Source organism: Pituophis catenifer, unplaced genomic scaffold, assembly GCF_029215685.1.
Source record: "Pituophis catenifer annectens isolate HBS135680 unplaced genomic scaffold, rPitCat1.0.hap2 SCAF_3, whole genome shotgun sequence".
NCBI lineage: Eukaryota > Metazoa > Chordata > Lepidosauria > Squamata > Colubridae > Pituophis > Pituophis catenifer.
The window spans coordinates 108,393,476-108,416,226 of record NW_027256883.1 but is presented as its reverse complement, the minus strand read 5'-3'; the positions used below and the strand labels follow the sequence as shown (position 1 = coordinate 108,416,226).

Sequence of the window (22,751 nt, the reverse complement as noted above, 5' to 3'; positions counted from 1 at the left end):
CAGGTTGGGGTTTTGGTAGAGGATTTGGAGAGGGCGCAGGGCAGCAGAAAGCGGAAAGTATTGGATTGGCAGACATGACTTGGTCAGATTGAGGGGGACCAGGCTTGGAAGAACCCCCGCCTGAGCCATTAGTTACAATGAAAATAGGGGGTCAGTACAGAACGTTTTTGGTAAATATGGGAGCAGGAAGATCAGTTGTAAATAAGCAGATTGCAGTCCCTGGATCACGTAAAATCCAGGTTCAGGGGGTATCAGGACAGATTATGGGGCGGCAGGTCTTGAAATCAGAGATGTGTGATTTTAAGGAAGCTGAAATCCAGCATGAATTTTTGTACATTCCTGAGTGCCCTATTCCATTGCTAGGCAGGGATATGCTGAGCAAATTAGGGGCAACAATTTCTTTTGATGAAGATAGTTAGAGAATGACCATAAGGCATTCTCCGGAGGAGATTTGGAGGTTGTTTGATGTGCACTGAGGATAACCTGCCAGGTTTTGCAGCCCACCACCCTCCAGTGGGGGTGGAACTAAAACCTGGAGTGGCGTCTGTGAGTAGAAGGCAGCGTCCCATTTCTTGGGAAGCTATTTGTGCTATTTATGAAAGCATTCAGAGATTTGGAAGCGGGGTTTTTGGTGCCTATTTAGTCCTCCTGGAATACTCCAATTATCCCAATTAAACAGTCAGATGGGTCTTACCACCTGGGGCACGGTAACTTTACACCTGGCCATGTCAAATTCATATACCCTGTTAAGTTTAATTCCACCCCGGGCTGAGTGGTTTTCTGTTATTGATTTAAGGGATGCATTCTTTACAATTCCCATTCACCCCGTAAGCCAGCCACTGTTTGCATTTTGAGTGGGAGATTCCTTATACAGGAATGAAAATGCAATATACTGGGACTCGGCTGTCTCGGGGATTTAAGACCTCCCCCACATTGTTTGGAATAGCGGTAGCTAGAGACAGTATTATGTGCCTCAACAACCAGGAGACACAATACTGTAATATGTTGATGATGTTTGGATCAACAGGACTGACAGAGGATTTATGATGGGATAATACTAAGATGAATGCACGATGATGTTAGATTTGTTACTAGAGTGTGGTTATTGGGTATCAAGAAAGAAAGCTCAATTGGTGAAAAGGAAAGTTAGATATTTGGGAGGTCTTACTCAATTAGCTAGAGAAAGTGTCAAATCAAGGACATATCTTATGCAGAATAGGTTAGCCTTAGACTATTTGTTAGCCAAGGAAGGAGGGGTATGTGGAAAGTTTAATTTGACTAACTGCTGTATAGAGGTTGATGAAAGCGGAAAGGTTATTAAGGAAATAACAGACAAAATGGTTGAAATAGCTCATGTGCCAGTCCAGACTTGGAAAGGTCTTAGTTTACAGGATATGTTTTCAGGATGGTGGCCAAGGTTACCTGGCCTGCAGGCCATTTTTGGCCTGGTGGGGTTAGTAGCTGCAGGGTGTATTTTTCTCCCATGTCTCTTACCTCTGTTTGGTAAGACTATTTCTAAAAGTCTATCCTTGCTGGTGGAACGTAAGACAACTGCTCAGGTGATGGCTATGTGGGATTACAAACGGCTCCAGCAGGAAGAGGACCTGGAGGCGTGACTCGTCTGGATAAACAGATGAGTCACTAAGGGGGGTATGAGCCAGGCTAAGATTCGATATTGGGATAAAACTCAAATATTAGAAATCCAAATCTTTGGTCAAGACAGAAGTGCCTCTTCCTTGCCAAGGTGCTGAGATGACAAACGGTATTTGACGTAGGTACAGAATTGTAAAAGGGTAAACTGACCCTAAACAGATACATTCTGTTATTTAATGTTTATTGCATCCCAAATGTCATGCATATCCCTGGATAAGGGGTGCTGCTTCCTTATTGCCCTTGAGGCGTCTTCTAGCCTCTTATCTCCTTTTGTTATGTCTTGAGCTCCGGAGCTGAAAACCTGAGCCTGTGGGAACAGGGCTGTTATGTCTTTCCTAGAGATAGATTAAAGGGTAGCTTCTACGTGTGAAATGCATCACTCTCTGTAATAATTTTGCCTTTAAACTGTATAAATACATGGCCAGAAGAAGCCATCGGCGTTCAGACTTTTTGTTTGCCTTTGGGCTGTTTGAACCGTGCACAATAAACTTTTTCCTGCATTGGAGAGCTTGGCCTAGTCTCGTTTCATTTCCTGCAACAATATATTAATCAGAGACAATCAGCAATCAGTTTCAAATCTGGTTACAACAGAAAAAGCTATTAGTTTATACTAGCTGAAGTATTTTGGCAGAAAATATCCCAGAAAGAAGAGATATGTATTAGGAAACTGTCATTGGCAAAATGTGTGGTGAGGATGTGCATAATCTACAGAAACTGTCCTTTTTTTTATCAGAAGGAACTCTCTTATTGTGTCTTGAAATTAAAGAAACTATGAAGAATAAAAAAACAGGATTTTTCTGACAAGTTGGACAAGATCTAACACCATTTTATTAGCCAAGAACAGCTGTTCTAGAAAGCCAGAAACAATTTTTCTTTGCAATCATGCTCTTTTAATTCTACCTTAAATAAAAGCATGAACTCAATTGCAAATTGTTTCTTAACATTCTCCACTTTTATAAATGAGTGCGTCACAGCCACTTGAAGTGGGAAGTAAATTTTTTTCTTCCTTTTATTCTTTAATGTAAAGCCTGAATATACTTTACTTTCTCTTGCTACAATTTTGGCAGTTTTCAGAATTTTTGCCCCTCCTGGGTATTTCCCAACTCATCAATTCTTGCTTTAGGAATTACACAATAGAGCCTATCACAAGGGCCCAGAAACAATGCAGTGGAAATTTCTGTCTAGACAGGTGTCTCAAAAGATGATGCAAAATAAAAATAGAGGATTCTGCTTTGTAAAGGCCTCTTCCTTTGTAAAGGCCTCTTCCTTGTCCCATAAATGTCAGAAAGGGAGTCACAAGTATGGTGCAAGTGACTGTGTCATTGGAACAAACTCAAACATCTTTGTACAAATGATAAGACTTTCAAAGAGATTCTCTCAAATATTACTTTCCTATAAAACTGAAATAATTAATTTCAATAAGTTCTTTCCTTTTATAAATACTACAAATTCTTGTATTCAGGAATTTCACTTTCTGATAATTACTTTTCTTTTTCACTTTATCTTATATTTGTAACAAAATATAAAACAAAAGCTATTTGATTCTAAAGAAAGAGGTATTCTTTGTCTGTAGCTGTTGTAGTTTAAACATTCAATGATGACACAAAAGAGGCAAATCTAAACCAAGACGTTGCTCCAGAGAAACATTTTAGGGCACTTCTTCATCTCAAAATCAAAATCTCTCAAATGAAAAGGTTTCCAATTCAGCCACAAAGGAATGGGCATTTCCTTTTCCTTCAACTTTTCAAATTGATGGCCCATCATTGTACGGGATGCAAATATGGATCTGTAACTAATGTAACACAATACCCTCAGAATGCAGTGGACTATATTTCTTCTCTCCAACTGTAGCTGCAACATGGAATATATGGTTGTTCAAACCAGTTTTATTGTTTCCAGCATATCTGCCAGGATATAAGTACTATCCCATTCTTGCCCAGGTCGCTGAAGTGCCTTCTCCAAAATCTGAGCTTTCTCTTGAAGGTCTCTGGAAGATAATTTGACTTTACCCTCCTGCTGGCAAAAGATGATCTCATTTACTTCCCCTTCAATCTTCTGAGTATAAAGTACGGGGAAAGTCTCTTTGAGGGCAGCCAAAACAGACCCTTGAAGCAAGATATCTCGACATACCAGATTGAGAATAAAAATGCCTGCAGATAGAAAAAAATAAAATATTTTGGCTTACTATTACAATCAGTGAGGCTACATAACAAAGTATAGAATATTTCCTTCTGGTGGAATCCCCTTCTTGCTTTCTACATTCTTTTTTTTTAATATACAAAAAACTAGCTGTTTTCTAATCACTAGATAGTATTGTAGAGTATCACATATTAACGTTACATTCTGTTTTTAATGATATAAAAACTATTATTTATTTCGTTACTTTTGTTCTTTTGCCACATGTTTTATTACTTGCCTGACCACAGACAGACAAAGGCTAAAATCTCTAGCAATAGTTTTGCAAACCTTACCAATCTTATGAGCAAGGTTTTTCTCAGGTCTGCAGAAATCTCTTCTGATATAGGCATGAATCACTTTTGCAAACTGGTGTAATGAACAGCAGACCTGATGGTAGCAACCAATATAGTTTTATTCAAGAGGCATCTCCTTGAACAAGACTCTAGTCATCTTCTTGACTAGAATTTCTAATTCAATTCATCTCCTGAAAAGAGTTTATTTAATACATTATCCTAAGCTTTACTTATCCAATAAAGGCAATAAATGCTGACTCAATGTGTTTCATAAAAACATGACACAGTACAGAATTTTATGTGTTGTTTAACAAAAATCTCTTTTTCTATTAACAGGTGTCATTCTAATCATGTTATTGTCGTGGTACTGCAAAATTTCAAAGAATTTTTAAAAGTTCATTGATTCTAGAACAATTCATATCAGTTAGATCCAAATAAAAAGACAGGATAACTCCTTGAGGCAGTTCATCATTTTACTTTTTTCAGGCACTTACAACTGAGTAGTTCTCACCTTCTGTTTTCAAAAGCGTTCTCACTTTCTGAAGAAAAGTTTTCTCCACAAAGGCTGGTGGTGGACAGCTTATTCCCAAAGTTGAGTCCTTGCTGTCCACATCAAACATTATTACATCATAAGATGATGGAGCTGGGAAGGAAAGGGGGAAAAGTAGAGCATATTTCTCACAAAATATCAGTAAGGATCATTAGAGCTTACGTGTTGCCAATAACATTTGTGAAAACAATATATTTTGTTTTTCAAATCTATCTGCTTTGTAGTCTTACAGACATGAAAATAAGACTTTATGCCTAAAAAAATCCCAATCCATGGCAATCACAAGAGCTTCTAAAAAAACATTTTACTGAGTAAGACTGGCCCTACCCAGAAATGAACATGATGAACATCCTGTTCTTCAGAATATTCTCCCAATTACATCAGCTATTGAAACATATCCAGCTCAAGATCTCCCTCTTTAGATATTATCTATCACATTAGATAATCACTGCTGCAGACTTTGCTAAATAGAACCAAAGTCAAAGGCAATTGAGAAACATTTTACCTAAGTGCATTTAATCACAAATCCTTCTTTTTTTGTAGATTGATATGTTTATCTACTGACCAGAATTTCCCATAAAACGGACGTTGTCTTACCTGAACGTCCCTTTTAGGAGTGCTGCGACCACTGTCCATAGCCGGGATCTCCACTTCAGATCTTGACAGTAACTGAGTGAGAGCTGACAAAACTCTCCCTGTTAAGGCATGCCTCCAATCCCATGATCCTCCAGTCTATCACGAAGACACAGCAAGACTCCACAGAAAGTTCCAACGGCAAGTCCATAAGAACAGGTCTTTGGCCAGGAACCAAGGCAGACAGTCTGAAAAAAAAACCCCTGCAACACCAGAATAACAACAGGAACAAGGGAAGGGAAATGGACAGTGGTCGCAGCACTCCTAAAAGGGACGTTCAGGTAAGTCAACGTCCGTTTTCCAGAGTGCTGCTCCCACTGTCCATAGCTGGGACATACCCAAGCTCAAAGTACTAGAGCGGGAGACTGGCTGCCCCCGAACCCTTGTCCAAGACGACGCTCTGCAGGACTCGCCGCCCAAAGGCAGCGTACGAAGAAGCGTACGAGTCAATCCGATAGTGACATATGAACTGCGACAACGAGGACCATGTGGCAGCTCGGCAAATATCCTCCACCGAAGCTTGTGTTGCCCACGCAGCAGAGGTAGCCGCGCTGCGGGTGGAGTGTGGTAGAATGTGCCCCGGAACAGGTTTCGCTGACAATTCATATGCCAAGGAAATACACGCCTTGAGCCACCTGCCAACCGTGGCCGCGGATATCTTCTGGCCCATAGAGGCCGGGTGGAAGGAGACCAGCAGAGCCTCCGTCCGACGAAAGGTGGCAGTCCGGTGGATGTATATACAAAGTGCCCGTTTGATGTCTAACTTATGCCATCGTTGTTCGGTAGAGTTCCGTGGAGACGGGCAGAAGTCTGGCAAAGAGAGTTCCTGCGCCCGGTGAAAAGGAGAATTTACCTTCGGGAGAAACGTAGGATCAAGTCTCAGAGTCACAACACTATCACGGAACATACAAAGGTCCTCCCGAATCGAAAGTGCCGAGAGCTCTGACACCCTCCGGGCGGAGGTGATAGCCAACAGGAACGCAATCTTAAACGACAAATGTTTCAGAGTAGTCGACCTCAAAGGCTCAAATGGGGAAGACGTCAGAGCCTGAAGCACAAGCGGGAGGTCCCAGGTAGGGTACCTGTGGACTTGAGGTGGACACAAGTTCGTCGCGCCGTGAAGAAAGCCTCTAATAAGTGGATGGCGTGAGAGAGAGTCATAGGGAGGACACTTCAAGACGGTGGATAAGGCCGCTGTTTGATGCCTCAACGTCGCAGGAGCCAGGCCCTTCTTAAGTCCCGAATGTAGGAACTCTAAAACTTCTTCCACCGTCACCGAGGTGGGATCCACATGCCTCAAAGCCCCCCAGGCGCAGAAGGCCCTCCAGGAAGCCTCATAAATACGGCACATGAAAGGACATCTGGCAGCTTGTATAATCTCGACAACACCGTCCGACAGATGTGACTTTTTCAGGATGCCGCGTTCAAATGCCAAACGGCCAAGTGGAGCCACTGGGGCTCCGAATGACAAACGGTCCCTTGGAGAAGCGATACCTGATGGGGTGGAATCCACCGACTTCTTGAAATGGCAAAGCGCCAACCTGACCGCCGGCAGCTCGAGCAGATTTATGCTGCAGCGGCGTTCCGTCGGGGACCATTGACCTTGCGCCACAAGGTCGCCGAGGTGCGCCCCCCAACCCCTCAGACTGGCGTCCGACGTCAAGGTCAGTCTCTCCGGCTCCAGGAAGTCGCAGCCCTCCAGAATTGCCGGTGACAGCCGCCAGGTGAGCGACAGACGAGTCTGAGGAGGTAAGTACACCTGGTGGCTCGAAGCAGAGCGACCCGACCGTTGGAAGGGAAGAAGGAACCACTGCAATGCTCGTGAGTGTCTGTGTGCCCACGGAACGATGTTGTAACAGGACACCATTTTTCCTAGCAGTTGGGCAAGAAGCGAGAGTGGCACCTTCTCCAGGGCTTGAATCCGAAGAATCAGGTCGGTGATACTTTGAGCTCTGTCTGGGGAGAGGAAAACCTGTCCTTTGACTGAGTCTATCAAGGCTCCGAGGTGAATCAGTCTTGAGGTCGGAACAAGGTGGCTCTTCTCGAGGTTTACCGAGAACCCGTGGCATTGGAAAGTGTCTAGGATGAGGCTCCGGTCGTGCGATGCCTGGGCTGGAGAGGAGGATAGTATCAGGACATCGTCGAGATAGCACATCACTCGTACAGGATGTTGACGGAGTGAGGCAGCCACCACCGCCACGAGCTCCGTGAACGTGCGGGGCGCGGAGGACAGGCCAAATGGCATCGCCCGGTACTGGAAATGCCGTCCGTCATACTCGAACCGCAGAAATTGTCGGTGAACGGGGCGTACCGGAACATGCAGGTAGGCTTCTCTGAGGTCCGATTGAAGTAAGTCCCCTCTCCGCACACCCGCCAGGATCGATCGAAGGGAGTGCATCTTGAACCTGTGATACACCATCGACAGGTTCAAGAGCTTTAAGTTCAAGATACCCCGCCAGCCCCCTGAGCTTTTGGGGACAAGAAAAAAGGTTGAATAGAAACCTGATCCCCGTTGGGTCGAGGGAACCAGTTCTATAACTTCTATGCTTAGCAGATGGGCAATTTCCTGCAGCATCAGGTGGTGACGAACCGGAGATGATGGTACCGGGCAGGGAACGAAGCGACTCGGCAGGGTTCCAACAAATTCGATAGAGAGACCTGAAGAAATGGTGCGTAGCACCCAAGAGTCCTTGGTTGAACGGGCCCATTGGCGATGGAAAAGTTGAAGTCTCCCGCCGATGGGACCCGGAAGAAGTGAGTCATTTGCCTCTGCGCGACTGTAGTTGGAGCCACGAAAGGGGCGTTTAGATTGAGGCTGGAACCTGCTCCGGTCGCGAAAGGAATCCCGTCCTTGTGCCCGGTCTGGGCCTGAGAAGGAGGACCTGCGGGAGAAGGAGCCGCCCGAACCTTGAAAGGAACGAAAGGGCAGGCGCTGGCTGTATGGAGTGTATCTCCTCTCAGTACGGCGGTACGAAGTCGGAAGGATCTTTCTTTTGTCACAATCCTCTATCAGGAGCGGTTCCAAGGCAGGCCTGAACAGGTTCGGCGTCTTATAGGAAGCGGATGCCAACCTCCATTTGGCCTTCCAATTGCGAAGCCAGAACAAACGCCTGGAAGAGACTGTGGACGCTAGGGCCCGGGAGGCGAACTTCACCGAATTCAGGGAAGCATCCGCTGAGTACTCGGTGGCAGCCACAATCTTATTTATGTCCTGGTGTAATCTAGTCTCTTCCGGAGGCAACCTCTGTTGGAGTTGTTTCAACCATATCAGCGAGGCTCTATTAAAGAAAGAGGTAGCGGTCGCCGTCCTGATAGCCCAGGCGACCGCCTGATGTGACCTGCGAAAGGCCAGTTCCGCTCTGCGGTCCTCCGACTTAAGACCATCTAGAGGGTCAGTAGAGACTAAGGAGTTGGAGGCCAAGGAAGCCACAGGAGGATCCACGGTGGGAAGGGCCAAGAGATCCTCTAAGTCAGGTGCAGCACAGTACAGCTTCCTGTCAAGGGTGCTGGGCGATGTCAGAGAGCCGGGCTAGCCCCAAGGAGATTGAAGCACGTCCAGAAACAGGCAGGGGCACGGGATCACCTCTTTGTCGGGTTTAGCCGACAGAAACAAAGCATCATGGGGCCCCGTGGACGTGGAGGCGCCAGACGGGTCAAGACCTGGGGAGCTCAAATTGGTGGTAAGACGGGCCTTGTGCAATAACGATTTGAACATCGATGGGTGGAACAACCCCGTGAAGGCTGGGGAGTCCGGTGGTAAGTCCTCATCGTCCGAAAATTCGATGTCCTCCGGGCATTCTTCACCATGGTCAGAGTCAGCCCGGGAGGAAGAGGAGGACGGCTTCCTGGTGACCTGGGTCGAAGCGACCTGATGAGTCAGTTGAACAGGCTGCCCGGTGGAAGTAAGGGGTGGAACCTGAGACGCTTGATGAAGACCGGCAGCCAGGAACGAAGAGAATGCTGATGCGAAAAAGGCTTGCATGTCAGCAGGCACTGGAGGAATCGCCCCATCAGGACCACGAAGGCCAGCTGCAGTAGGGGTAAACGTGGCCTCAGGTAGATGACGAGAAGGCCTCTGTGAAGAGGTCAGTCCCGCTCTGGAAACATCCGGCAAGGACTGGGACACACTTTTGGATAGGTGTAAATGCTGGTCCTGTTGAGTAGCCGAAGGGGCATTCCGTTCGGGAGATGAGGCTGGGGATCCTGAAGACGAGGAGTCCCCCGCAACTGAAGCCGAAGCAGTGTGTTGAGTGGCACTCGTGCCAAGGCCCACTTCTGCCACAGCCGCCAATCTCGCTTTGTCCCACTGTCTCTCAAGGGCGTTATGGCGGCGCTGAGCATCTCTGTCCAAGCCCTTGGAAACTTTAGTTTTCCGTGAAGTGCGGCTGGAAGACGCGGACTGCTTCCTGGAAGACTTCTTGGCCCGCTTAGCTGGACTGTGTGGTGGGCTATGGTCAGGCTCAATGTCGGACGAGAGCGCGTGGTCCGCCATGCCACTAGGAATTGCCAAGCCCGACCAAGGAAGGCACGGAACCGGCAGGTATGTGGAATAGCCCTGGGTCACCAGATGCAGTCCACAGTCGCCAGCAATTTTTTTTTAAAAAAAAACTATTTATAAGCAATTATTATTATTAAATATATATATATATATATATATATATATATATTCTCAGGTTTTCGCGGGTGTTTGTATGTAGGTCTTTGGTTATTCGGGTCTTCTCCCACGTAAAATTGAAGGTTTCTTGGCGACGTTTCGACGAAGTCTCATTCGTCATCTTCAGGCTGGTGTTCTCGGCTTCGTGCTTCCAGGAGCAATGTGAGATTGCAGCTGTCTCTTCCTTTTAACTGCTAGTGGGGGTGTGAGCTGATTGGGTGGGGACTTGGCTGTGCTCTGATTGGATGGGGGGTTGGTTGTGCTCTGATTGGATGGGGGTGTGTTCTGTTTGGGTGGGGGCTTGGTTGTGCTCAGCTTAGTCTGAGTTGCAGGGGGATTTGAGCTGGTGAGCTGCGTTGTTGTTGTTTGGCTTCGTGTTTGTGGCCGTGCGAGCTCTTCATGGTGGGTGTCAGTCTGCTTCATGTATGGATTGGAGGGGTTTAAAGTGGCTAATGATGCAGCTGCGGTCTGGCTTCTGGTCCTTGGTCGTGGCTCATTATCAGTGTGGGTTTGAGTCTGCTTTCTGCGTGGATGTGTGGTGGTGACATCCTGTGTGGCTCTCATGAGTGTGGGTCTGGTGTCATTCGTCGTGTTAGGGACTCGTTTGTCAATAAGGGCGGGTTTCCAAATGGCTGGTAGGCGGGAGGTATCGTCTCGTTTGTTCATGCTGTGTGGGCGTTTTTCTATCTCGATGGCTTCTCTGATTATTCTGTTGTTAAAGTGTTCAGTTTTGGCGATAGTTCTGGTCTTTTTAAAGTCAATATCATGTCCTGTGGCTTTAAGGTGTTGGACCAGGGAAGAAGTTGGTTCCTCTTTTCTGACTGAGTTCTTGTGTTCTTCTATGCGTGCACTTATTCGTCTGTTGGTTTGTCCGATGTATGTGGTGGGGCAGGCGGTGCATGGGATTTCATATACTCCTTGATTTTCTAACTCAATTTTGTCTTTGGGGTTCCTTAGGATGGTGGATATTTTTCGGTTTGTGCAGAATGCTGTCTTGATGTTATGTTTGTGGAGGATTTTGCTTATTCTGTCTGTGGTGCCTTTTATGTATGGGAGGAGGGCTTTGCCGTTTTCTTGTTCTCTGTCTTGGATTTTAGTGGGGGTTTCTTTTTGGATTAGGTTGGTGATTTTATTTCTTTGGAATCCATTGGATGTTAGTACGTTAGTGAGAGTGTGTAGTTCGGTTTTTAGGTGTTGTTCGTCAGCTAAGCATTTTGTTCTGGAAATGAGTGTCTTGGCTACAGAGTTGATCTGGGCAGGGTGGTGGTGTGAGAGTGCGTGCAGATAGCGGTTTGTGTGTTTTTTTTCTTCTGGTAGATAGTGTGTCCTAGGGAGCCATTGGATTTTCTGTAGACTAAGACATCCAGGAAGGGAAGTTGGTTGTTCGCTTCTGTTTCCATGGTGAACTGTATTTTGGGGTGTAGGCTGTTGAGGTGTGTGAGGAAGTTGTCCAGTTTTTCTTTCCCATGTGGCCAGATTATGAAGGTGTCGTCTACATATCTGAGCCAGAGTTTGGGTTTGTGATCAGATTTTTCTAGAGCTTGGGTTTCAAAGTATTCCATATAGAGGTTGGCAATGACAGGTGAGAGGGGTGATCCCATGGGTGCTCCTTCTATTTGTTTGTATTTCTGTCCATTATAGATGAAGTATGTGTTGGATAGGCAGTGGTTGGTCAGATCTAAGATGTGCTTGGGGGGGGTTATATTTGTTTTGGATAACTGTCAAGGCTTCTTTGATTGGTACTTGGGTGAAGAGGGATATGACATCGAAGCTCACGAGTAGGTCACTGGGCTGTAAGTTTTGTTGCTTTATGATGTCTATGAACTGGAATGAGTTTTTTACGTATGAGGTGATGGATTCTGCATAGGGCTGTAGTTGTTTGGCGAGAAATTTGGCTAGGTTTTGTAGAGGTGAGCCTATGGAGCTGACTATGGGTCTAAGTGGGGTTCTTTCTTTGTGTATCTTGGGGAGACCATAAAGCTTAGGGCATCTGGATGATTTCTCTCTGGGAATGATTCTTTGCTGAATCTCTTCGCTGATGGGGGAGGCTTTTATTTTGGATCTGGTGGTTTTTTCCAGGTAGGTGGTGGGGTCTGTGTTTAGGGGTTTGTATATGGAGTCTTGGAGTAGGTTGGTTAATTTGGTTTGGTAGTCAGAAGTGTTCATAACCACCGTGACATTGCCCTTGTCTGCTGGTAGGATTATTATGCTGGTGTCTTCTTTCAGGTTAAGTAGTGCTGTCTGTTCCTCTTTGGGTAAGTTACTTTTGGGTGGCTTGCTGGTGCAGAGGATGTTGGTGATTTCGAGTCTGATTCTGTTTGCGTCGTCGGGGTTGATTTTGGTCAGGCTGGTTTCAACTCTGCATATAATGGTTTCAGTGGGGATGCTTTTGGGAGCAACTGCAAAGTTGAATCCTTTGGAAAGGACATTGGTTTCGGCTTTGGTGAGGATCCTATCTGAGATGTTATGCACTGTTTGTTTCATGTGTGGCTGTGAGGGTGGAGGGGATTGTTTCTGGCGTTCTTGTAGTCTTCGGAGTTTGTTGGTGTGTGTGTCTGTCTTGAGGGTGGTCTGTGTTTCGGCTCTCCAGACGGCAAGTTGTTTGGATTTGTCCCAAAGTGCGGGGTGGATCTTGTTGCTGAGTTTGAGGTGAAGTGTGAGGAGATCCTTGTTGATTCGGTCTAGGAGGAATCTTTTTCTGTGGAGTTCATTTCTGATTAGGGCTAGTTCTGTTCTTTTCAGAATGCGTTTGGTGGCTGCAGAGTTGGAGTGGAATTTTAGTTGGAAGCCTATGGGGATTAAATTTTGATCTCGGCAGTTGCGTAGGAATGCAAGGTCACATAAAATGGAAGCTCTTTGGACTTCGAGTTTTTCATAGGTCCTGGTCAGATAGTGGATTTCCTCCCCGTAGAGGTGCGATATTTGTTTTCTCAGGTTTTCGCGGGTGTTTGTATGTAGGTCTTTGGTTATTCGGGTCTTCTCCCACGTAAAATTGAAGGTTTCTTGGCGACGTTTCGACGAAGTCTCATTCGTCATCTTCAGGCTGGTGTTCTCGGCTTCGTGCTTCCAGGAGCAATGTGAGATTGCAGCTGTCTCTTCCTTTTAACTGCTAGTGGGGGTGTGAGCTGATTGGGGGGGGACTTGGCTGTGCTCTGATTGGATGGGGGGTTGGTTGTGCTCTGATTGGATGGGGGTGTGTTCTGTTTGGGTGGGGGCTTGGTTGTGCTCAGCTTAGTCTGAGTTGCAGGGGGATTTGAGCTGGTGAGCTGCGTTGTTGTTGTTTGGCTTCGTGTTTGTGGCCGTGCGAGCTCTTCATGGTGGGTGTCAGTCTGCTTCATGTATGGATTGGAGGGGTTTAAAGTGGCTAATGATGCAGCTGCGGTCTGGCTTCTGGTCCTTGGTCGTGGCTCATTATCAGTGTGGGTTTGAGTCTGCTTTCTGCGTGGATGTGTGGTGGTGACATCTATCTACCAGAAGAAAACACACACAAACCGCTATCTGCACGCACTCTCACACCACCACCCTGCCCAGATCAACTCTGTAGCCAAGACACTCATTTCCAGAACAAAACGCTTAGCTGATGAACAACACCTAAAAACCGAACTACACACTCTCACTAACGTACTAACATCCAATGGATTCCAAAGAAATAAAATCACCAACCTAATCCAAAAAGAAACCCCCACTAAAATCCAAGACAGAGAACAAGAAAACGGCAAAGCCCTCCTCCCATACATACAATCCATACATGAAGCAGACTGACACCCACCATGAAGAGCTCGCACGGCCACAAACACGAAGCCAAACAACAACAACGCAGCTCACCAGCTCAAATCCCCCTGCAACTCAGACTAAGCTGAGCACAACCAAGCCCCCACCCAAACAGAACACACCCCCATCCAATCAGAGCACAACCAACCCCCCATCCAATCAGAGCACAGCCAAGTCCCCACCCAATCAGCTCACACCCCCACTAGCAGTTAAAAGGAAGAGACAGCTGCAATCTCACATTGCTCCTGGAAGCACGAAGCCGAGAACACCAGCCTGAAGATGACGAATGAGACTTCGTCGAAACGTCGCCAAGAAACCTTCAATTTTACGTGGGAGAAGACCCGAATAACCAAAGACCTACATATATATATATATATATATTATTTTATTTTATTATTTTATTTTATTTTATTATTTTATTTATTTATTTATTTGTAACAAGGCAACTATATACAGAAAGAACTTCCAGCCGGAAAAGCCTTAAAGGCCTCTGAAGCGAAGGGCCAGTCCCAGAAATTAAATGTTGTAGTAGAGCAGTGGTTCTCAACCTTCCTAATGCCACGACCCCTTAATACAGTTCCTCATGTTGTGGTGACCCCCAACCATATAATTATTCCTAAAACTATTGAAAATATATGTTTTCTGATGGTCTTAGGTGACCCCTGTGAAAGGGTCATTCGACCCCCAAAGGGGTCCCGACCCACAGGTTGAGAACCACTGTAGTAGAGGGTCCCGTCACAGACCAGAGGCAGCCACGGCCTGCCGCAAGCACCAAACTCCGCCCCTTATGCCTCCGATGTAATGGCGGGCTCTAATAGTCCAGGGAAAATGGCGGGCGCCTCAAGACAGTCCACAAAATGGTATCCACTACTGCCGTCAGGCCGAAATGGTCAAATTGCCAACTCACGCCTCTGAGGGACAGCCGGAGCGGCGCTGTCCTCACCAGTAGAATTGAGGCCGAAACGGAGGGCGCACCTCTAGGATGACACTCCTCCGAAGCGATCAAACGCCAGCGTTTCAAATCGGCAGCAAGACTGCACGCCAAAGGGGCCTTGATCGGGACCGCCGCCCAGCAATCTGAGAACGCGGGGAGCGCACAGTCAGCGTGACGCTACCCCGAAGCTGCAGCCGACAGCCTGGAGGAAAGCGGGGAGAGCGACAAGCCTGCACGCTCGTCCCTTTCTTGCGGCCAAAATTATCGAGCCGGATCCGCCCCAAAGAGTCGGAATCCGGCGGCTGCAACCTGCAAAGCGTGGGTGGCCCGGGAGACAGAGTCAGCACACGCGATCAGCAGCCAGTAAGGAGTTCAGAGAAAAAAACACGAACCAAAAGGTAATCAAAAATAACTAAATGCCTAAACGATGAAAAGAAAACAGGGAGAGAGCCAAAGGTAGAAGAAATTAAGGAAGTTATATTCAAAAAAACCACAGCTCTGAAAATCACTTCAGCTCTTGTCAGTAACTGAGTGATAGACTGGAGGATCATGGGATTGGAGGCGTGCCTTAACAGGGAGAATTTTGTCAGCTCTCACTCACTTACTGTCAAGATCTGAAGTAGAGATCCCGGCTATGGACAGTGGGAGCAGCACTCTGGAAAACATCTCCCTTTAAAATAAATGATCCATTTCCCCAATTAATTCATTACAAATTAATCTAGAAAGCAGATGCATATTGTTTACATCAAAAAAGTTGTCATATCAAACTAAGTACAATAATCACTTATTTTAGCCGAGTACTTGAAAAAACAAGCTAAGTATACTTATGTTACTCAGGTCATAGTTCACTGAAGTAGTCTATGACAACTTGCCACGGCCAACTCACCACAGCCAACTTGCAATGGCCATCTCACCACAGGACAAGGGTTATACTAATATCAAAGAATTGGTGGAATAAAATCATTAAAGAAAAGATGTAGAAGGAGGGGCAGAATGAAATGTGAAGGGCAAAAATTAAAATAATTTTTATTTATTTTAAATAGTTAAACAGAATTGGTAAATTGTCCTGCAGCGAGTTGTCCCATGGCAAGTTATGCCGCAGTGAGTTGGCTATTGCGAGCTGGCCATGGTGAGTTGACTGCAGCAAGTTAGCAGTAGCAAGTTGTCCCATTCCCCACTAAAGTACCATATGTTCTGACCTACACTGTTACCATCCTAGTTATGATTCATACAAATACTGTTGCAGTTGATAACTTTTTCTTTTTAAAATGGGGAAAAATTATCAAAAGAAGTTTAACTCTCACTGTTGCTTCTCCACTTTAATTTCCCCCGAATCTCATTCTGTATGACATCAATTTGTTTTAAAATTATCTGTAACAATATCCACAATTTTCCCTTATGATCTAACACCAGAATTGTCTTGCTGGACCAGAGTACAGATCTATTTTATAAGCATTCAACTCCTCAACAAGACAATAAATAATGGCCTGCACATAGCATAGAGACATTATTCCATAACAAGACGTGGATTCTATAGCACATTCATATGTACATGTATCAGTTGGGGCACAGCCTAACTGCAAATGCAAGCTCTTGAGTTAAATAACCTACCTACGGTAGCATTGTGGTTCTCAAGGCTCAACATTTAAATAAAGATTTTTGACACTACAAGAGTTAAAGGCTTTTGTGTCTCTTGCAGGAAAATAAAACAGTTTTTGTGTCAGTACCTGATTTATAGCATCATAGGGCGTATAGACAGCGTGTATTACAGGAATTCTGATATACAGAGATATAACTGCTAAAACATCCAGAATAGAAGGGTGTTGTTTTACTTTTTTCTTCTTGAACCATTACATGCTCAAAATAACTCATTTTAATTACACAAAAGAGTAAGAGCAATACAGATTTTTTCAAGACTTCTGAAATACTTGCTGTCAGAAAGTCAAAGGACACAAACAACGCTAAGAGATGCACCATCCATAAATCATGACTTGGGCGTTGATTGATCTAAGAAGTCATTACCTTTTGCTGTAAGATTGGCAACATAAACTAAGCCATCTGCAATGTGAATTTTGAGTCTGTCTCCTGGTGAGAAACCAAACCAACGTGTAGCCACTTCCAGCATGGCAGAATCAATCTCCACTACATCAACAGAGCACTGCAAGAAGTAGTCATGAAGGAAGAGGGGAAGGCTGCCGCCACCCAGGCCAATCACAAGCATATGGATCTGGGCTTCTGAAAACAATACACAGAGTAGTTACAAATTGGAAGCACAACTAGCAGTGCCCTGCTCTGAAGAGGGAGTGTGGCATGGAGATACTTCTGTATCATAATTCTCAGTGTTAGGCTTGCAAAGTCCAAAATTTTGTTATAGTCTCTCTGCTAACTCAGGGGGCAATTTATTTAAGAGCAGAAAAGAAGTCAAGTCCATTGTTCCATATTCCAATTTTCTGAGGTGCTAGATACAGCTGCTGACAAAGACACCTCTATTTTTTTAAGAATCCCTCCTTGGAGGAATATATGTCAACACCCATACCACAATGCAGCCAGATCAGTTCTGTATAAGGCAAGCTGCCGCCCAGATGTAAGGATACCAGAGCTGGGATGAAAAATCAATATAATAGATAACAAATGTTATGGCAGGAAAGATATACAGAAAACTCTTAAGTCTTTGCTGCCACCTAATGACCATGTGGATGTTCAGAGTTCAGATCTGAACAAGTTTTGGTTATATGTAGAGCAGCCCTAAACACAGATGGATAAGAAAACATTCGGATGAAAAAATAAGATAATTTGCTGCACATTTGGGCAGAACCACTTTGGGGCTGGGGGCTGAACAAATTACTGCAGCTTTAACTTTGCGTTTGCATGCTTTTTCTTTCTTTCTTTTTACTATTTGCTCAGAAACTCAATCCAATTTAATCTGGCCAAATGAATTCTAGTCAATGGATATGCATTATATATGTCAGCACCTTTACAATCCTACTTCAATCTCCATTTTTACTGCTAATAAATGGATGGATGGAAGAGACTAGAAGCATAACCTTATTTACAAATGCCTCATAGAGAGACAGGAGACTGTGAGTTCTAGCCATGCCTTAGGCACGAAAGCTGTCCGGGTAATTTAAGTCAGTCCCTCTCACTCAATCCAATCCACGTCAAAGGGTTCTTATTGTGAAGAAAAACAGGTGGAAGAGGAAGAAGCATTTGTATGTTCGCCACCTTGAGTTATTTGTAAAAGACAAAAGAAGTTGGGACAAAACTCTAATAAATAAATAAAATGCTACTATTTAACTATGACTGACAGGGACCTGACATAAATTCACTTAATATTCATTGGCCAATTGGTTCTGTGGCTTCCTACTCACTTGGAAGACCTTCAGGGTTTTTCAGCAAGCACAGTCCTGCGACCATAGCTCTGTGGTGAGCGCAACACAAGAAACTTTTGTCAATGGCCGGACAGGCAACTTCAGCATCAGGTTTGAAATGGTCCCTAGGGGCCACTTTCTTCTTCTTCTTTGGCTTCTGCTTGTTACCTGGCCAAAGAAAACAAAGCAAATTTAGATGGACAAGCCGTATGGACTATCGTAACTATAAAAAGGGGGAGGGGTAGTCTAATTATTGAAATTATCTGGGATAGGAGACAACTACTCAAAATACTCCATCCCTCCCCAAAGGGACACTTCCCCGCAATGGGTCAAGATTGGAATTCTATCTCTTTCTCCCAAAATAGCCATTCTAATCATTTTGTTTTCAACAACTTATTAATTTCAAAGCAGGCCGGAATTCATTTTTGTTCACTAAATAGCTGTACATAGATAATGTCCACCCAGATGTTGCTGATTTATAACTCTTGACAGACAAGTAGTAGTCAGGGATTCTTAACAGCTGAACAACATTCAAAGGACCATAAATTCATCTGGTAGAGAAGACTGATAAGGATTTCCACATCTTAAAATATGAGGTGCTAAATAGGAGGGACAGCAATGCATATTGTACTTAATAATTCAAAACATTGCCTTACGGCTTGTGTTACCTTATTAGCCCGCTTCTTTCTACCATTTTCTTAAATTGATCCACAGAAAGCTGGAGAGAAAAGTGGGGCTATGCAGTACATGCCTCCCACCTGTACTAGGCCTCCTTGCAACCCCATTCTAAAGGACAGCAGCCCATAGTTGGTAGCTACAGCTTTAATTTCACCTTTGTGGGATACCCTGGATGAAAGCCTTGCTTCTGACTGCACTATATTCCTGTTGTTGAGGAAGATGAGGCGACGGAAATAGCAAGCACCACCTCCTTTGACATCTTCAATAACATACTCCCCACTAAAAGGACTAGTATCACTATGCTGGATGGTACGGATCCCAATGTCCCCATCCACAGACAGAAATGGCACCTGCAAGAGAAGGCAATCTAATGATGCTACTGTCCCACAGAGTTTCTTCAAAGATCAGGGAAACAGAATATAAATTATAAATATTATATTATATTATAACATATTATAAATACCATCTACTCTGCCTACCTGAACTATGATCACCACTTTCTAGGATCTTAGATTTGTGGTAGTCTTTGCTAGAACCAATACTGAGATGGCAAAAAAAAAAAAAAAAAAATTGACACTGTTTTTGCTATTCTTATAGGCACAAGGCAATGCCAATTTTATTTTAAGTATCAAGTTCTCTTCATCACCTAAACTTCCTAAAACGTTTAAGGTATCTGGCTTGAATAGACCCGTATTTTTCAATCACACACAAACTGAAGTTTAAGTACTAGGCCAAGACAGCTGATTGCTGTTCCTCCCTGCTCTAGCAGCAGCAATAGCCAGGAGGTCCTGAGTAGCCTTTGTTTCTGCAGAAGATAGATCATGGAACAAATTAATTTTGTTTCTGCTATACAAAGAGGTGGTCAAATTCATACAGCATTGCTCAAAGAAGCCATCACATCATCACTGAAAAATTCAAGGAGGAAAAAAAAATACCTAGAGCTTTTAATCACATAACTTCTGAATATTAGTTGCTAAAAGTATCAGCAAGAAAGCACTACTATAATTTCATCCTGCTTATTGGCTTCCCCTAGGTATTCAGTAGTCACTGCTAGAGAAGATTAGAGGACTAAACGGACCTACCTGCTGCTGGGCTGAAAGCCCAGCGGGGGCCAGTTCCATCACTTTTTCTGACAGTTCTGCCTGGATGGCTCCCATGTTGTCATAGTGTTGATTTCTATGTAAGGCCACAGTTACCAGACGCCAAAATCCTGCACTCACAGCCAACTGCTTCCGTCCCTCCTCCGTTCCAAAGAGCCACTCAGTTTCTCTGCCCTGTGGTACTGGATCAGGCAACACAAGGGATTTGTACCTCATCAAAAATATAGACCTTTCAGTGCACAGATTCTATATTTCAATTTCATGTGATATGTAAAGCAGAACAAATTTTCTGTTCTCATGTTACAGTTTATTGGTAATTCACTTTGTTAACCATGATTCTTAATATTTATCCTTATGTAAAGCTTTGATCACTACTTTCTTAGAACAATATATATTATATTCAATTATTCACAATTAATCATATATTGGAAAGATGAAAGTATGGTCACAACTCAAGATGTTTTATAAGCAAATGCTGGGAATATTAAAATATTTTAGCCACCAAAATAAGGGCAAGCAAAAATATTTAAAAATCATCATTTGTTAGAAACAGCAGCAATTATTATTTTGATAATTTCTATTTTGTGAGTTAGAATATCAAGCATCAGAAAATGAATTGATACTCAAAAATAATATTATGATACAGAATGTTAATCATTTTTAACTATTTTTTCCTGTCTGATATGAACTTTCTGATATGAACCTATTCAAAAGTTGCTAGTTTCTTCTTTGGGGATGAAAGAAGGTAAATTCATAGAGAAAAAAAAATCCTAAAGGCTACTTGCAAATTAGCACTGACAAACTCACCAGTTCCATAAATATTTGAATAGATTTTGCTACCTTCCTAAATACTGCTCTTCGGTATACCTGAAAAAAACTGCAAAATTTGCTCAACAATATTAGCAACGTTTGAGGAAGAGAATCTAAAGATAGAATCTTGGGTTGTTTGAATTGTATTTGATCTCCAATATAGTGGGCTGAATAAGAAACACATTAACTCACTGATAAAGATGGCAAATTGTTTGTCCTGTGACACTTTCACCTTTGGGTTATGCACTACATGTAAAGTATACCGGGCTCGGCCAGTGTCTTTGCTGCAGAGATCCAGAGAGATGGTCCCTACATTAGAGTTCTTATTGAGTTGATTCCACAGCAGAGAGTAGTGTTGTCTCTCCTTCACTGCATCAATTAGATGCTCACTGTTCTTGAACCGGGCAGGTTTCTCTTGTGCTTCAGTACAGAGCTCCAAAATACATAAAACTGAGCCAGGGACTGGTCTTATCTTTGTCATAACATAAACAAAGACAGGCAAAGCAAATTCCTGCTCTGAGGTGCCTGTTTTCTGGCCAGGGACTTGATGTACTCGAACCATCCAACCTTCCTGAGAGAAATATTCCACAGCTGCCTTCAATACATGTGCCTGAGCCAAGGAGACACATAGGTAACGCCCCCCGAATTGCAAGACACGACCAATTTCAGCAAACATTCTTTCAGCTCTTTTCAGAGTGGTTTCTTCTCCATCAGTCAGGAGAGCATCAAGAGTGCCTTTATCAAACACCACCTGGAAATGCTCATCAGGGAAATCCATTTGCAGTACATCCATTACCATGTAGGTCATTTTGGGTCTCAGTTGCATGCTGCGTTCCTGCATCTGCTTAACAACCCGCTCATTAATGTCCACACTGATGATATCGTGATAGCCTTCATCATAGAGCTGCTCACTTAGTTCTGAATTACCACAGCCAACAACAAGAATCTAGTGGAAAAGCATGGAAGAAACGTCACGTTCCTTTTAGGGATGTCAAAATTATTCCTTAGCATAGGGGTTTTTCAGGTAGCTTATACAAAGAGTTGTAGCATCTGGCCCTCAAAGTAAGTAAAACATACTGAAACTAAAATGAAAGTAGAACCTAGATAATTTGTATACACTTCACTAGATATTTTAAAATAAAGGCCATGAAACTAATGAAGAGAAATATAATCTTAGTAAGGTCAATTTGGAAAAAGTTGGAAGTTTACACCCTAACATATCAAAATGAAAGCTCTCTTTAGAGTCCTTGCAAAATCCATACTTTTAAATTTTAAAATTTAATTTTAAAAGCTTAAAGTAGGGCTGAGAAAGAAGTTAGCACCCATAATGTCTTATCCACATATGCAGAAAGTGGAACAGGAATAAAGGGATATTTATATTATATTACACTAAATCAATTGTACGTATAGATCACATACTGTAGATCAAGTAAGACATTTGAAGCAATTTTATATTTCAACTAAAAGACTTCCTGACTTCCTACATGATGAATAAAAAAACTCAGCCTACCCCTTGGCTTATAACTTAAAAGATATAAGGCAAAAGGTTATTTTTAACCCTTTATTATTTTAGTCTACATAGGTGTAACGACTGAGGTGGATGGAGAAGAAATAATATCTTTTCTGTGAAGACTGCAGTTATCCAAGAGATTAAAGCAGCCAGAGACATAAAACAGGCTGGCTAATTTATATTTAAGTGACTCGAATGTGGCTCCGAAAGTTGGTTTGACTGATCTCTCCATAATGAAAACTCCTCCGGAGCCAAGAAATGCCTCCACCGAATAAAGTTTATTGCCCTGCCCACGTGCTCTCCTTTCCCCTAACTTTTGTTTTTCTCCTCCGGTTTATCTCGTCTCACCGAGTCCCGCAGGCGCAGATACCGCCCCAAAGTCGGTCCGAGTCCTGACCACTCCCCATACCACTCAAAGGCGCGCTCGCCTCGCTTCCGAAAGAATCGGTCCCAATACTCCGACGAAGCGAAGTCTCGAGCGTCTCTCGGCAGCAACCGCAACGGCTCCATGGCTAAAGCCACGGGAAGGCGATCCCAGAAGCCGGGGGGGGGGGGGAGAGAACCCAAGCCGGAAATGCCCTCGGAGTCTTCATCCGCCCACTTTTTTTGTTCCTCTCCG

General features: G+C 44.0%; 1 protein-coding gene across 2 annotated transcripts; it reads right to left on the bottom strand.

Annotated features, from left to right (window-relative positions):
- Positions 1-2,463: 2,463 nt before the first annotated feature.
- METTL13 (methyltransferase 13, eEF1A N-terminus and K55) lies at positions 2,464-22,689 on the bottom strand. 2 transcript variants are annotated; one of them, XM_070940913.1, is made up of 8 exons: positions 22,481-22,689; positions 20,815-21,568; positions 19,795-19,994; positions 18,867-19,062; positions 18,035-18,202; positions 16,689-16,901; positions 4,636-4,767; positions 2,464-3,803 (listed from the first exon to the last, which is right to left on the bottom strand). In XM_070940913.1, exons 1-8 carry the CDS (start codon positions 22,640-22,642, stop codon positions 3,529-3,531), a joined length of 2,100 nt encoding a protein of 699 aa, XP_070797014.1. In that variant the 5' UTR covers positions 22,643-22,689; the 3' UTR covers positions 2,464-3,528. The 2 variants fall into 2 exon arrangements, with proteins under 2 accessions (XP_070797014.1, XP_070797015.1); XM_070940914.1 differs by having other exon boundaries at positions 22,542-22,624.
- Positions 22,690-22,751: the final 62 nt, after the last annotated feature.

Bases quoted from the DNA above. Each gene is read 5' to 3' on its own strand.
- METTL13 (XM_070940913.1), bottom strand. From the start codon at position 22,642: ATGGAGCCGTTGCGGTTGCTGCCGAGAGACGCTCGAGACTTCGCTTCG. The intron at 21,569-22,480 runs GTGAGACGAGAT...CTTTTCCACTAG, and splicing joins ATCTGCGCCTGCGGGACTCG to ATTCTTGTTGTTGGCTGTGG. The intron at 3,804-4,635 runs GTGAGAACTACT...TTCTATCTGCAG, and splicing joins AACGCTTTTGAAAACAGAAG to GCATTTTTATTCTCAATCTG.